Source organism: Nicotiana attenuata, chromosome 10 (assembly GCF_001879085.1).
Source record: "Nicotiana attenuata strain UT chromosome 10, NIATTr2, whole genome shotgun sequence".
In the NCBI taxonomy this organism is placed as follows: Eukaryota; Viridiplantae; Streptophyta; class Magnoliopsida; order Solanales; family Solanaceae; genus Nicotiana; species Nicotiana attenuata.
This window is the reverse complement of record NC_031998.1, coordinates 29,813,192-29,827,318: the sequence shown is the minus strand read 5'-3', so window position 1 is coordinate 29,827,318 and position 14,127 is coordinate 29,813,192. Positions and strand designations below refer to the sequence as shown.

General features: G+C 38.4%; 1 protein-coding gene across 1 annotated transcript; it reads left to right on the top strand.

The window, feature by feature from the left end:
* On the top strand, positions 2,863 to 13,730 carry LOC109233219 (regulator of G-protein signaling 1). Its single transcript, XM_019399004.1, has 11 exons — positions 2,863 to 3,264; positions 4,885 to 5,005; positions 5,123 to 5,186; positions 5,308 to 5,392; positions 5,781 to 5,854; positions 8,882 to 9,073; positions 11,770 to 11,858; positions 11,951 to 12,189; positions 12,482 to 12,606; positions 12,779 to 12,900; positions 13,050 to 13,730. The coding sequence occupies exons 1-11, from the start codon at positions 3,188 to 3,190 to the stop codon at positions 13,257 to 13,259; spliced, it is 1,398 nt and encodes a 465-aa protein (XP_019254549.1). The 5' UTR covers positions 2,863 to 3,187; the 3' UTR covers positions 13,260 to 13,730.

The following is a 14,127-nucleotide window of genomic DNA, read 5'->3' as shown; positions in this document are numbered from 1 at the left end:
GCGATGCATTCTCGGCCTCCGAGCATAGCGGCTCGAACTGCGGCACCAAGTTTTCCCCTTGGAGCAATAGGTTCAATTCCGTGGGAACTTCGATAAGGCGAGATCGCCCCTCTGCGCGCACCGCTGAGTTGGTAGAGCCTTCCTGAAACATACGGACGTCGTCGGGATCCAAGTCGGATTCGGACTCATCCTCACCCACTTTAGCAGCCGCTGAGGAACTGCCTCCCGTCTCAACGACTGGAACCACCAATTGAGCCGCCGAAGCGACGGTATCATCACGGCCTAAGCCAACCGGGGCAACCCCCATTGTTTGTTCGCCCTCAGGGGCAGGCGCCGCAGCAGCACTCATCTCCACGTCTGCCGGTGGAGAATCCAAATTAATCACCAAAGGAGGAGTCGGCGTGAATGCGACCCTACGCCTCATCGACGGCCTCTCCTCCTCTCCCTCTGACGATGATCCCGCTCTATGGCGCGCAACTCCCGAAGGCTCCTCATCCCGAAGCCGGGTCCGTGACGGAGAAGAAACCGCTGAAGATTCAACTGAGGCCGCCCTCGGTATTGAGCGCGACACCGGCGCTGCAGTAAGCCGAGCGACTGCGCCAGGCCGACGGAAGGCCAACTGAGGGGCCTTGACGCGGCGTGCCCTCCCTAATCACAAAAAACAAGGTTAGTAAATAAAGCTGAAACAAAGCAGAACAGAAGGAAAGATCGATTTTTTACCTGCTACGGGCCTACGGCCATGCCTCTCCCAGAAAGACGCCCACGTACGTATCCCCCTCGTATGGGGGGGGCACGACATCGACCCATTCACGTATCCAAGACAATGGGGGCGGCGGCGACCTGTCGGCTACAAAAAAAAAGGGCGAGAGTTAACGCTCATAAGCGCAAATCATAAAGGAGAAAAGAAAATAGGATTCAACCGATAAAAAAAACTTACGTGCATGGTTCCAAGCCTCTGGGAACCCAGTAGCATCCGCCACCAGGTGCTTGGTCCTGATATAAAAGAAGTGCTCGAAAGGGCGGGGCTCGACCTCGTCATCCAATCTCATGACCAGGCCCTTCGACCCACGTGGGCACGCCTGAATCATGGTACCACGGACTCTCTGAGGAGCGTAGAGACTCAGCACATGCTGCAGCGTAACCTCCCTACGGGCCAATTCCGCGTACTTGATAAACATTGCCAAAAGTTTGTAGAGGGAAGGAGCGAGCTGACCTGGGCACACCCCGTAATAACGGCAAAAATCCACCACCAGCATTGGGAGCGGGATCTTGAACCCCAACCTGAAAGGATAGGCGTAAAAAACGCAGTATCCCCTATGGTCGGTGTGGACCCTCTCCTCGCTTCTAGCAAGAACGATGTCTGCATGGGTAGGAACGACGCCCTGTTCCCGCAATCGGGCCATCCCAATTTCCCCCATCAAAGGGGCTTCATCCACTGGTTCTTCTCCACCGTCGACGGTGAAATCAATCGCCGGAACTCCAGGCCGAGGAACCACCTCGTCAACCGACGGAATTTCGCCGGACTCCATCTGTTCCACACCTCCCATCGCCGAAGATGGTCCGTCAGCTGCCGGAAAATCTACCGGAAGAACACCATGGGAAGAACTGCCAGCCATTGGTAATCTATTGAAAACAAATGTTATCACAATCGAAGGAAAGAAAAGAAAAGAAAAGATGAATTAGCGAGAAGACAAAGTTTCCTCAGAATCTCTCTCAAATGAACAATGAAGATATGAGAAATGAATGCCTCAACCCACCTTTATAGGCAACATAAATGGCTTTTGCAAAGCCCAATAGCCATCATTAACTGCACGACCAACCGCAAAACGGTTCGGTTCTGTAGCAGCAAGCGTCATTATGACGAGCTCCATAAAGCGGCTTCTCGACCATCCGCCAGCGTACCGCCGTCAGAACAATCGCTACGACCTATGAACACCGAAAGAATGTGCCGAACGCCGTTAAAATTTTGGACGACCAAATACGTACTCGGCGCATATTCATTCCCCACGGCCATCTCCAATATATAAAAGGCTACGGCCATCCTCAATATATAAAAGGCTACGGCCATCTCCAATATATAAAAGGCTACGGCCATCCTCAATATACGAAAGGCTACAGCTATCTCCAACGTGTAAACGGTTAAGGCCACCGCCGCCAATAATTCGACTCCCTTATTCGAGTTGTTTACAAATCACAATCGATGAAGTCCGCTCATCGAGCTCGGCCGAAACACGACCTCAATAAGCGGAGGGACTAACTGTATGGGTCAAAATCTGATCCCACGATAATTAACGAGGCTAATCCCGTTTTAAGTTAATTCATGATTAATTAACGGCACGAACACTCAGGATTGACAACGTTCAACCCGCCTCTAGCTCGGTCGACAAGGCCCTGGCCTACGCGCCAATACAAAAGGCGAGATCTCAACGTGGTTACGGCCACTTATCGCCAGCTCACGAAGCTCACAGCTATAAATACCAAGAGAGGAAACCCCAGAAAAGGGGGCTGCTTCTCGACCACTAGTGAGAGGAGAGAGAAACGAGAAAAGATACCCCTCTTATGGGAAGAGAAAACACCATTGTAAGGTTCTGAACCTCTCCATGGAGAGGTAGACCAAACAAATATTATCAATAAAGGTTTTTAATGCTTCTCCCCCTAATTGTGAGTTCTTATTTTCATGTTTTCAATTGGTCCAACGGATTATTACGATTTGCTATGATTATCCCGGGATTTATTTATATTGTTTTGTACTCGTAAGATGTGTAACATTTTTTGAGCGAACAAAATTGTCAGTGCGAACAACTTGGACTCTCGTCTAATATACTCGCAAAACAAGAAAGTCGAAGAAAATGCACACATTATTTGTGATTTACGATTTCATTGCGTGTAAACGTCAAAGAGGTGGCTTTACGACAAATACACAAATTCTTTGAAAATGCCATTGACAGAATTCTCGTTTTATGTCTATTTCATTGACTTTACCATAAAATAAATATCTCGCATTTCTCAACAAGTTAAATGAAAAAAATATAAACATTTATCGCAACTCCCCTAATCTCATCTTAATAGTCAGGAATTTAAAAAACACAATATGGAACACATATTGAGTTTTTTCTTCTGGTAGACATTTCTACAAACAGTTGATGAGCATTACAGAGGCAGCAACCAAACAATAGGAGAGTAAATTATGGCAGCTTGTGCTAGCAAAGGAGGGTGTCCAAGCGATTATGTAGCGCTTTCAATTGCCGTAGTGTCCATGATCTTGTAAGTTTTTAGCAAAATGCATCAGGCTCTAAGTTTATGTGAGCACATATATTCTAAAATATCTGCTTTTTTTCGTTAAATAGCTTAGTTAATATATCGTAGTCCAGTTTGTCTCTTTTTTTGCTCATTTCAAATGGGTATTAGCTGGTTTTGGAAAATGTGAAGTTAAATACTTGTGGTTTGTTGTTTCCTTGCTGTATCTGACTGATAGGAATGCACGATTGGACAAATTGAAAGATGGAGTAGTATTTTTTTTCCTTTAACGTTATGAAGATTCTGCTGAATTCAAGGAAAAATTGGGATTTTGTGGTGAACGTTATTTTGGTTTACAAAATATGGGTTACAATGAGCCAGACAGAGAGATGGAAGAGATCAAACTCGGGAATAAGAAGCAAACTTGGTTTTTTCTTTTTGATCATTTTGACTGAGCAGGATGAAGAAAGGAGAATATGAATCTTATGTGTTTACATCATCTATTGCTTCTGAATAGGTAGAAGAAATGGAAATGAAAGATAAATACAGCTTGCTATGGTCTTATTCTGCTTGCTTTCACCTGTCCTCTTTCGGCTTTTAGTATGCCAATGGGGTGATGGACAAAAAGTCTTAGCAGGACGGGCATGGGGGAACTCTTACTAGTGGCGGGGCAAGACGGTGCTTAAAAAATATCAACTTTAAGGTTTTTGACTTTGGTTTTCCCAATTTGATTTTTTTTAACGTCCTCGATTCTTTTTGTTTATATATATTTGTGGATGTAATGCTAGTATCTGTTAATAGGTTGAGATTTTGCTCTTCCCCTTAAATGGTAGTGAATGTGTAATGGAAATGATGGTATTATTTAATGGTCATATACCAAAAGATATTTAACATAGTAAAATATTAATAATGATAAAAAAGTAAACAACAAAAGTAATGAAAGAAGAAAGTTTATTATGGAAACAAGTGGAATATAGCATAATGAGAAGGGGTGAGGTGAGCTGTGGCCTGTGGCTGGTGAATTACCCCCCTGTCCCTCCCCATCGACATCCTGAACATTTTCTTTTCTTAACTTTCTCCCCTTTATAAGGACGGTGCTGCCTAAACTTTTCTAGTCTTCTCCCCTTCTCCACTTCATTGCGGTAGGTGTTCAAAGACTGTTTGCATATCCAGAGGCATGGTGACAATAGAGAGTAGGATGTAAGCTCAGGGGGTTGAGGAAAATAATAGGAATCCGCTCCATCTTTTTGTACACTGTAAAGGGTGCGAGAAAAGGAGGCTTAGTAGATTTAGAGTGTCTAAACCAGGCTTAAAGTTCATTCCTTCTATTATTTATCCGTATGTTTTAATGCTTTTTTGCATGAGAAGGTGTGTGATTGTGTTCTAGTATTAAGATTTAAGGTAACGTTTACTAGAAAACATGTGTGCCATCACCATATAAGATGCTCACGGAATGCTAGTCACCTTGTCGTATTTATTCTTGAAGTAAAGCCACTTTAGTTTTCCTTTTGCCGGAGCTTTTTATGATTAGTGTTCTCAATTATTGTTTGAAGTTTCATTAGTATGTATATCCATCCAATGCTTTAGCTTTTATTTCCATTAGATTACTTAGGATGTTGGTATTAACCACTTGAGTTTCCTCTGTAGACTTCTCCTGAAAGCGACATTACCGTACCTGATTCACAAGATTCCGAGGCCCAAAGGCAGTAGCTTTTGGCTTGTGGCAATTCAAGTTATAGCAAGCTTCAATCTGTTGTTGTCGATTGTGGTATCCACTTTTCGTTTCTTCTTATGTGGTGTTATGCTTCAGACTCTGATTTAATATTCCAAAACACTAATGGGACTATATTTTAACTACCGTGTATTATTCATATGGTTTCTGCAGATAGCTCTCAATTTTCTAAAGTTCAGAAAGAGACATTGGTGGAGGTCTTGCTATCTTTGGGCAGGTTATTTACTCTTCAAACGGTAGCCGAATATGATTTAGTCTTAAAATATCTTGCTTTTGCCTTAATCTAGTGCTTACTTGATTGATTATTCTGCATGACATTTGATCCTCCTTTCTTTCAGTCTGGATTGAAGGTCCACTTGGATTTGGTTTGCTGTTGAGCTGCCGTATTACACAGATATTCCAACTATATTATATATTTGTGAAGTAAGTTTGACCTCTTTAAGAAATAACCGGCAACCGCTATTCTTTGTGATTGATGTGATGATTATGTAACAAGTAGCCTCATCAATATCAATTGAAAAACTGTAAATTGGTGCAGCCTCCTCACTCCAAGTCTCCAACCCCACTTTTCCTGAAAGAAAATTCAAATATTAACCACCTGCAGCTCCCCAGAGGAAAACAGAATAATGGATTATCTTGAACGTAATTCCTGCTCTATAGAAATGAAAAGCTGTAGAAACGAATTGTTGCTCTAAAATAGTATACCAACTCTCTCTCTCTCTCTCTCTCTCTCTCGTGCTGTTGTTAATGCATGCCACGTGGAAAAACTCTTTTAATATTGTCTTAACTTTTTGTTTATATGATCTTTCAGGAGACGTCTGCCACCAATTAGATCCTATATTTTTCTTTCGCTGATTCTCTTGCCGTGGATAGCTAGTGCTGCCTGTAAGACTCGCCAAGTTGAACTTTATAAAGAAGTCTCCTTTAAAGTTTCTTTTCTTGAAATATTGATATATTTTTTTAGAGTCTAGTTTTAAGGTATGCCCTTTGTGCGTATACCCTATATCAATGAATAAACAATTTTAAAAACGGAAAAGGGCCAAATATATCCCTCTACTATTGAAAATTATTTAATATTACCCTCCGTTATACTATCAGTGTATATAAACCCCTACCGTTGTACTTTGGTTCAAAAGTACCCTTAATTTTAACAGCGTGTCAGTTCATGGCAAAAGGCCCAACCCCAATTTTAAAATGCCCAAAATTTAAAACCACACGTAAGTTTACCCGTTACCCGACCCATATCCCCACTCAAATAACCACCCTCAACAAGAAAAAGAACTCTTGTTCTTCCTTTCTCCTAGCACCAGAGAAGTTGTAACAAATAAAATCTCCAAAATTTTACAATTTTATAGAATCGATTGTAGAATTACTTGATATCAAAAGTTACAATCTTTTTATTTGTTTCTTTTTTTCTTTTTTTTGCAGAATTTTTAGGTTTATTTCTTAGAATCTAATTCTTTGAATTGAATTTGATCTGGGGGTGTGTTTTTATGCTTGAATCTGGACGTTCTTGAGGTTTTTTGTTAATTTTTCTATTTGAATTTGAGGAGGGGTTTGGTTCTTGTTTGAAATTGTAACTGTTCAAACATTTAAAATGGTTCCTTAGCTTTGTTGAATTATGGTGAGTAGTCTTATTTTTGTTTTTATTTTTGTTTCCTTTTGGATATTTATAGGATTGCAATATTGGGACTTAGACATGCTGGCTTTTCTTCCTTCTTCTTTTTGTAAACTAATTTCCTTTTTCTTGTTTGGTGTTACGTAAATTGCCCTTATCTGGATATGTTATATTCTGAGTTGAGCTGTTTTATTAATTTTGAGGAAGTATTATTTGGCTAAACGGAAAAGATTATGTAGAAGGTTATGTGTATTGGATTACAAATGCCTTCTTCAGATAGTTATGGTTCTTCGATGGGTTTTCCCTTATTCCGTCGTTTAATTCTAAGTATTAGAAGTGAATAAGAGGTTCATTCCTGGAATTGAACCATGATTCTACAGTCCAGGAGTTTGGTTATAACAAACCTTTGGCTGCTATTCCAGTAGGAGTATCTCAATTGCCATTGTTAATGGTGGTGCAACTACTGATAGAAGAAAGGAAGAAGAAGATAATGGTGACCAACTTTTTTTTAATTGAGGGGGTTATTCTAGTGGATGATATGGGTCAGGTAACGGGTAAACTTGCCGTGGGTTTTAATTATGGGTATTTTAAAATTGGGCTTGGGCCTTTTGTTCCTGACTGCCACGTGTCTCTCTGTCAAAATTAAGGATAATTTTGAACCATAGTATAACGGTAGGGGTATATATATATACTGATAGTATAACGGAGGGTAAGTTTAAACAATTTTCAATAGTAAAGGGATATATTTGACCCTTTTCCGTTTTAAAAAATCCCATAAATATTATTGAATAATATGTAGTTATACAACAAAAATTAAAGAAAAAAATGTAGATCCTGAAAATCATGTATGTTAATCTTTTTTTGCTAACTCAATAATGGTAGAAATCATGTCCACATAAGTCCTCATGGTACCTTATTGTGATTGCTTGCGACTTTATTCGGAATATCTTAAGAAGATTGTTGTATGTGTGACCTAATATTGGAAACAAATAAGTTTCACACAAAAATATGTTTATCTCGATTCTTCAAAGATACAAACAATCAACTTATTTAAACTCAGATAATTTTATTTTTTGGCTCAGTTTAGCATGTTTTTCCAATCTAATTTTAAGGTTCTAAGTCAGTTTTATTTAATGATTCAGCTCTCATCTCGTAGTGAGTCTATTTGATTCCTATTAATATTCGTTCATATAAATTTTTTATCTCAAATTGAGTTCTTTTCCAAGTACATAAAGTTTCATTAATGACCTCCCTCTCATCGTCGCTATCTCTATTTTCTTTCTGATTTCCTATTATTATTATTATTATTATTGTTATTATTATTATTATTATTATTTAAATACATGTTTACAACAATAGCGTCCCCATAAGAAGTTAGTAACTAACTAAACATTAACACGTCTAAGATTGAAAGACAGGAAAAAGAAAAGGGCAAAGTAAATCTTAAGGGTATCATTCACATGTTTAAGTTCTTGTATTATGTGATGACGTGCATATCCCATTCAATGAGAACAAAAACACAAGAAATATAAATCAGTAATTTGCTAACTATATACCAATATAAATTACACAAGATTCAATTTCTTACCTCTTCATGGCAGCATAAGCTTGCTTTTTAAAGGTTCTGACATACTTATATTAAATCTGCACGAGAAGCAAGGAAAGTGGCATCTATGATATCTTTGGCGCACGGAACATGTGCAATTATAATTATTCAAATATTTTGTAATTATGTTATTGTAATATAACATGCCGATCGTGCACATTACCAAACTCACACCTGAAAACTATACACATACAAAGCATGCAATAGACTTATAAAGTTAAATCAAAATCCATTCAATCATCAAGAGAAACAAACAACCAATTCGTGCAGCTCTTTCAATGAATTCAAACAGAAGACTTTATTTAGTCTGCTTCTAATAATGAGACCCGCGATGGTCGTAGCTCTCTTTGAATTTGAAAAGGATATAATATAGATTATGATATCACATGGGAAGTATGCCTTGTCTTTTGCCTGCACTTTTGCAGCTGTATTACTTTATGCATTTAATTTTGCGTTTTACTATTTGGTTATCTATCTTACAATTGAGTCATGCCAAAACTTTGCGCAAGTGTATGAACAAATTTTTTGACTTTTATTACCAAGTGAAAACTTGCTGATTTTAGCTCATTCAAACTGAATGTTGACAATCCGCTTAACATCCCTGCTATTGATATTATAAGCTTCATTTGCTACAGTTATTTATGTAAGAAAGCCTTTGTGAGATTAATACAGAGTTTCTTTAATGTAGTTATTCATATAAGAAAGCCTCTAAATAACCGATGTCACATGGGGACTGTGTGGATCATCCCTGTTATGGGCCTTCATGCATTATATGTTGTAGCTTTGATTGCTTTTACTGGGGCTGTGCGTCATGTGGAATTCAGATTTCATGAACTCAAAGACCTTTGGAGAGGAATTCTTGTATCTGCAGCTTCCATTGGTTTGTTTCTAACCATTTTTTTTGGCTTTCTTCTTGGCATGCTTCCTTTGTCTTACTTCATGTGCTCAGGTAGGTGAAAGTTGAAACAACATATTGAGGAATGAAGTTAAATTGAGTTATGTAGTCTCGAATAACCACTTTCCCAATATGGTCCAAGCATCTAAAGAGTAAAGATATTCTTACACCAATTGGAAGCACCAGGATAATGCTATGTGACGTATTTGTAATAAAGGAAAAACCACAGGAGGAAAGTATCTAATGCTGGTGTACTGTTAGTTAAAGTGGCTGACTTTCTGTCGTCTACGTGAATTTGACCGTGTTGACTGAAACAACAATCTACATTACTTCTCATGCATTTCCCTCACGTTGGTGATAATCCAAATTCCAAAACATGGATATCCAGTTGGTTACAAATAAAATCCTATCTAAAATCTCAGAAAAGATTTGCTAATAATTGTAGCTTGATATACAAGGTTCAGATAAGAGGTAGGAATCAGAGACCACAAAAGCTTCAACTGTAGGATCTGTCTGTTAACTGTTAGCCGCTTTATACCTCTTTTAATACAAAGGCGAGGTTATGAACCATTTGGTTAAAACCCACTTTACAGTTAGTATTATCTAAATAGAGAAATGATTTTAAACATTTTTTACGAAAGACTTTTATTGAAGTTTTTTATTTAGTCAAAATTTAAAACATAAAATAAGAATATATATATTAAACTTTTTGTTCAATATAAATAGAGTTGAACCAAAAAAAGGAAGAGGAAAAGAGAGTTCTGGTTATATTTGAGAGCTATATGGGCTATATGAGAGATAGTTTGATGAATATAATTTTTTGGTAAGGATATTTTGTCTTGTAAAAAAATAAATTTTTGCTTATATAAGAGACAGTTTGATGAATATAATTTTTTGGTAAGGATATTTTGTCTTGTAAAAAACAAAATTTTTGCTTCTGCTTCTCGAAAGAAGCAGAAACTTGTAGCTTCTTCGCAACATCAGCAAAAATACTTATGTTGTTGCGCACATGCACTTTTAAATTTTGGCCAAACACGTCAAATTTTTTAAAAAGTGCTTTTTTGAAAAAAGTTCTTTGGCTTCCCAGAAGCTTGGCTTGGCTAAACAAGCTATAAGTAGATGTGACCCAAAGTTCTGGATGCAAATGTCTCGGTCATGTAAATTCACATGAAGTTTGTGTTATAGCTTTGAATACAAGACTTTGGGGCTTGGGCTTGGTTCTAAGGAAGTAGGTTATCTCTTGCTTATAGGCAAGACTTTGTTTACTCCAAGAGCAAACAATGCCCCCTACACTATTCTTTTAATATATTTTCTTCATTATGATGAAAATTGCAACTTACACGTTTATTGTAATTTTGGAATATTGAAATTTTAGTTTCAAAAAAATTAGAGCACCGAAAGTTGGTCAAATTGACCCTCATTAGGCAAAAATTGCGACCAAAATGGGACAGGGAACAGGGGCGTATAAAGAAATATTTTTTTGTTGGACTTGGATATCTTGCTCACAAACATGCATGTACTGTCCATTCTATGTGACCAGATGCACACCTACAAAGGGCAGCCCGGTGCACTAAGCTCCCGCTATGCTCCGGGGAAGGGCCGGACCACAAGGGTCTATCGTATGCAGCCTTACCCTGCATTTTTGCAAGAGGCTGTTTCCACGGCTCGAACCCGTGACCTCCTGGTCACATGGCAACAACTTTACCAGTTACGCCAAGGCTCCCCTTCAGATGCACACCTACAATTTCTCAATATTTTTCAATCACTGCATCTCTGACATTTATGACAGTCATCCAGTAACAATATATTATGGCAATGTTTTACTTGGTTTTTCAAACTACAGCTTAGAATAACGCATAGCATCCGCCGCAAGGATGCTTAGATACTGCTTTCAACATTCAGCGAATGTTCAACTTCCTGGACTTGAGTTTAGGTAGTTGAAATGCAATCATAAGAAACCCTCAAAGCAGTTGCTTCATAGTTTCCTCTTTGTTAATAGTACCACGCAAAATGTATTTTCCATACTTGAAAGAAGATGCAAAGAAAGACAATGATGCTACAGATGAGGTCAACTTGGCTGCAAAGAACTACTCACTTTTCTAGCCTTATGCACGCCTGATCCTGACTATTCGCCTTCGAACTGAACACCCAACAAGTGCCAAGATAGCACTACTAGAGCATGGGACTTCTGAAGCATTTGTATAAAGGTTGAGGGATAATTTTTCGCAATATTCTAACATCGTGAAGCATGGTATTGTCTCTAGCTACATATATCCCAGTAAATGTCCAGAGGTGCTTTCCCTCTCTGCCATTCTGTCATGTGATGGTGCTCAGTTACTAAATCTTATGGGCTGAAAGGAATCTGATTGGCCTCAAGTTCGTGATTATCGTTAAATAGTTCAGAGATTATTGCTATAAGGTTCTGTGGTTCTTTCTTTTTAAGTAATATACGAAGCCATAAAAAGTAAGCCTCTGTAATATCATAACTTGTTTTTTAGTAATATTCATGTGTTTTGTTACATCATGCTTTATTCAAATACATATTTTATGGCTTTCATCTATGTCTGCTTCCACATTCACTTGTAGTTCAAAGCATAATAGATCAAAAATGATTTTTCGTCTTAGACATTTCCCAAGAATTATTTCTTTTGCTGATATCACTGTCTGTTTTCTGTCTCAAGGAATTTGGGTGGCTGCTTATGTTATGAATGAAGTTCGCGAGGATATATCATGGCTAGAAATTGCCTCTAGATTTTTGCTATTGGTTATGGTACAATTTCCTGATCTTGTGCTACTTTATTAATATGTGGGTGCCAGAATTATTTGTGGATTGCCCACAGCTTTCTCTTGTTATTTCAACAGACAAGTGTCCTTGTGCTGGCATTCTTCTCTTTCTCAATTTCTCAACCTCTTATCTCACTTATGAGCTTGAGGAAGAAGGATCATAAGGAGTACAAGACAATGAGCCAGGCATTAGGCATACATGATAGTGGGATTCTTCTACAGAGGGAACCGATAAGCATTATAGATCCAAATGAACCTTTGGATAAGCTCCTGCTGAACCGAAGGTTCCGGCAGTCCTTCATGGAATTTGCAGACAGGTTTTATTCTTTCTCCTTTTGCAAAAATAGCATCATATCTTTGTGCTGTGTACATGGATCAGCTTATCATGTAAAAGAGAGAAGATGCATGGTCCTGTCTTTTGTCCTTGATTTAACATAATTGAATATTAAAAAAATATAAAATGTTTGTGACATAAAATCACAGACGAAATCAGACCATCTTTTCTAATGATAAGCTCTGTCAGACAGGGAATCAACCCTGTGAGCGCTGAAATTTACTTCTCATCCACACAGTAACAGACCCATTTTTTAAACTTTGTTCACATTATAGTTGTTTGGCTGGGGAGAGTGTCCATTTCTATGATGAAGTGCAACAGTTTGATAAAATTCCTATTCAAGATCCAGTTAGGAGAATTTACATGGCACGCCACATAATAGAGAAGTATATAGCTGCAGGTATGGTCGATTCTTATATGATTCAACTTTGATGGTCATTTTATCTTCTCTTCAGGGTTTTCGTGGTAAACTATACACTTTGATTCTTCTACTTAGTTCTGTTTCGGGAAATTATGCTCGTGCTTAAATTTGAAGCTTTTTTGACTTGCATTTGCTCATTACACACCTATAGGAGCACCAATGGAGGTGAACATTTCTCATAGAATTCGGCAAGAAATTTTGAGTACTAATGATCTCTCCCACGCTGATCTCTTCAAAAATACTCTAGGTGAACTGATGCAGCTGATGAAACTGGTTGGTCTTTTACCTTCTAAATTATTACTTGCTTGATTGCTATGGTACTGTGCATTACGTTAATTCTGCTCCTTCTATCCCTCCTTCCCTGTCTTACTGTTTTAATTCATCTACTCTTATTCAATCATCTTTCTTGTGGACATAAAAAGAATTTAGCAAAGGATTACTGGTCATCGATGTACTTCATGAAGCTGAAAGAGGAGGTCAATATGAGAACAGTTGATCATGAGCTGGAACATGCTAGCGGTTGGAACTTTTCTCCAAGATTGAGTTCTGTCCATTGTAGTGATGACCCTTTTCAGCATGAACATAGCCCCAGGAATTCTGCTTGCCATAGTCATGATTCAAAACTGCAATGACAAAACATGTGAGGGGTTCATAGCGTTCCAACTTGATGGACTCGCATATATTAGGCACTGAACAGGAAGAGGAGCGAGCCCAAGATATCCTGCATATCCCAATCGATTGAGCAAAAGATACATGATATTCAAACTCAAATGATGTGCCCCAGCAGCCTGATTCTCCTGTTCTTAGATAGCACGAGCCTTCAAAACCAAAATTTTCTATGCACTGTGCAGTGGTGTGGCCCAGTCGTGCTGTATTGGCAAGTTCCTTGCATGCGGAAACACAGGGCGGCTGTTGGAAGACTGATAATGGCTCCTAGTATCAAATAGCTGGTGGGTGGCAATTTATGTTGGCTGGTAGATCAACAATGAATAGGACATATAGTTGTGGTTATGTAGCATAGTTTTGTATCCATTAAGAACTTGCAAGGTGTATCTTACCAGACTTGTTATATAAATCAACGAGTGAAATACCTTTGATATCCATTGCTGTCATAGTTATGTAAACTAATGTGGCGTCCCTGAAGACAGCCGTAACAGAAACATGCAACTTCCGGAAATGAACCTGTTTACCTCGAAAATATGAGTAACAATTAAATTTGATTTGTGGTTTTAAAGAAATGTGATTTAATTCAATACCAATTAATAATCAAGTATGAGGTAGAATCATAAAATAAGTGAATCAAACCAGTGTTGTTTAGCAGTATCGACCTCGAGCTCAGTGACCTCGAGATGGACCAAGAATAATAATATAAGAACAGTAAAGAGAAAGACAGTTCTAATGAACAATGAGCCAGAAAAAGTAAGATAGTATATTCTTTGCCAATGATTAAATGATGTTACAAATAATTGGGGTTGCCTTTATATAATAGGGAAACCCTAA

What these genes read in the sequence shown, in the direction of transcription:
- LOC109233219 (XM_019399004.1), top strand. Translation starts at nt 3,188, where the DNA reads ATGGCAGCTTGTGCTAGCAAAGGAGGGTGTCCAAGCGATTATGTAGCG. An exon ending in GTGGATAGCTAGTGCTGCCT is followed by an intron (nt 5,855 to 8,881) that starts GTAAGACTCGCC and finishes TCTTTAATGTAG; the next exon opens with TTATTCATATAAGAAAGCCT. An exon ending in TGTATCTGCAGCTTCCATTG is followed by an intron (nt 9,074 to 11,769) that starts GTTTGTTTCTAA and finishes TTCTGTCTCAAG; the next exon opens with GAATTTGGGTGGCTGCTTAT.